Genomic DNA, 1,314 nt, shown 5'->3' with positions numbered 1-1,314 from the left:
TTTTTTTTTTTTTTTTTTTTTTTTTTTTTTTTTTTTTTTTTTTTTTTTTTTGCTGCTGCTGCTGCTGCTGCTGCTGCTGCTGCAGTTGCTGCTGCTGCTTCTGGTGTTAGTGGTGCTGCTGCTCTTATTGCGGTTGCTGTTGCCCTTATTCCTGCCTGGCCTTGCTGCCCTTGGCGCCCTTGGCGCCCTTGATGCCCTTGCTGCTGGTGCTGCTGCTTGCGCTGCTGCTGCTGCTGCTGCTGCTGCTGCTGCACGGTTCTGCAACCCCACAGACGAGCAGGAAGCAGCAGCAGCAAAAAACTGCATGCAAAAAGAAAATAAATAATTTTTTATTTTTTTTAATTATTTTTAATTAATAAAATAAATAAATATAATTAATTAATTACTTTATTGACGCCTTAGACAGAGAGCTCGCTGCTGCTGCGCGGGAGTGCTGCTGCTGCTGCTGCTGCACTTGCTGCTGCTGCTGAGGGGCTGTGCTGCTGCTGCTGCTGCTGCTGCTCCTTACTCTTAATTTATATATTTTACTTATTATTAATAAATTTATTTATTTATTTATTTTTATTAATATAAATAAATACCAATAATAGGGTTTGCTGCTGTTTATAATAAGGGGGCTTATTGGGGGGCAAGGCTGCTGCTGCTGCAGCTGCTGCGGCTGCTGCTACTACTTACTACTCCTTGGGGAGTGAGAGAGTGCCCGGCAGCAGCAGCAGCAGCAGCAGCAGTAGCAGCAGCAGCAGCAGCAGCAGTAGCAGCAGCAGCAGTAGCAGCAGCAGATCTTGTCTTTTTTGCATCAATTAAAGTCTCTTCTTTTAGATTTTGAATTAGCAGCCACCATGTCAGCAGAGGAAGCAAGCAACGGTGCTGCAGCAGCAGCAGCAGCGCAGCAGCAGCAGCAGCAGCTGCTGCAGCAGCAGCAGCAGGATGCCGGTATTCCTCAAATACCTGGGTCTAATGAAGGCCAAGGAGTTAGCGAGGGTTTACAAGGTGGTGGTTTAGCAGATGGTTATGATAACAGGTCCTATGGGGGGGAGCAGCAGCAGCAGCAGCAGCAGCAGCAGCAACAGCAGCAGCAGCAGCAGCAGGGGGATTCACACCCACCCACAACCATGACAGAGGAGGAAAGAACAGCAAGAAAAATATTCGTTGGAGGGCTCAACAGAAATACTACAGGTCTGCTGCTGCTGCTCCTGCAGCTCCTGCTGCTGCTGCTGCTGCTGCTGCTGCTGCAGTTTCTAGTCCTGCTGTAGAAGCAGCAGCTGCTGCATGCTTGCTGCTGCTGCATTTACTATCAACTTTGCTCGAAACCCT

The 1,314-nt window shown here is 48.0% G+C and overlaps 1 protein-coding gene across 1 annotated transcript in view; it reads left to right on the top strand.

The window, feature by feature from the left end:
• Positions 1-839: 839 nt before the first annotated feature.
• The window catches only part of EMWEY_00038920 (heterogeneous nuclear ribonucleoprotein A3, putative), a gene marked incomplete at both ends in the record, with an annotated part of 4,714 nt that continues 4,239 nt past the window's right edge, over positions 840-1,314 (top strand). Inside the window, one exon of the mRNA XM_013478703.1 lies at positions 840-1,176. Coding sequence (XP_013334157.1) covers positions 840-1,176 — 337 coding nt within the window. The remainder of the gene's footprint in view (positions 1,177-1,314) is intronic.

This window comes from Eimeria maxima, genomic scaffold, assembly GCF_000499605.1.
Source record: "Eimeria maxima Weybridge genomic scaffold, Emw_scaff608, whole genome shotgun sequence".
NCBI lineage: Eukaryota > Apicomplexa > Conoidasida > Eucoccidiorida > Eimeriidae > Eimeria > Eimeria maxima.
This window is presented reverse-complemented; position numbering and strand designations above follow the sequence as displayed.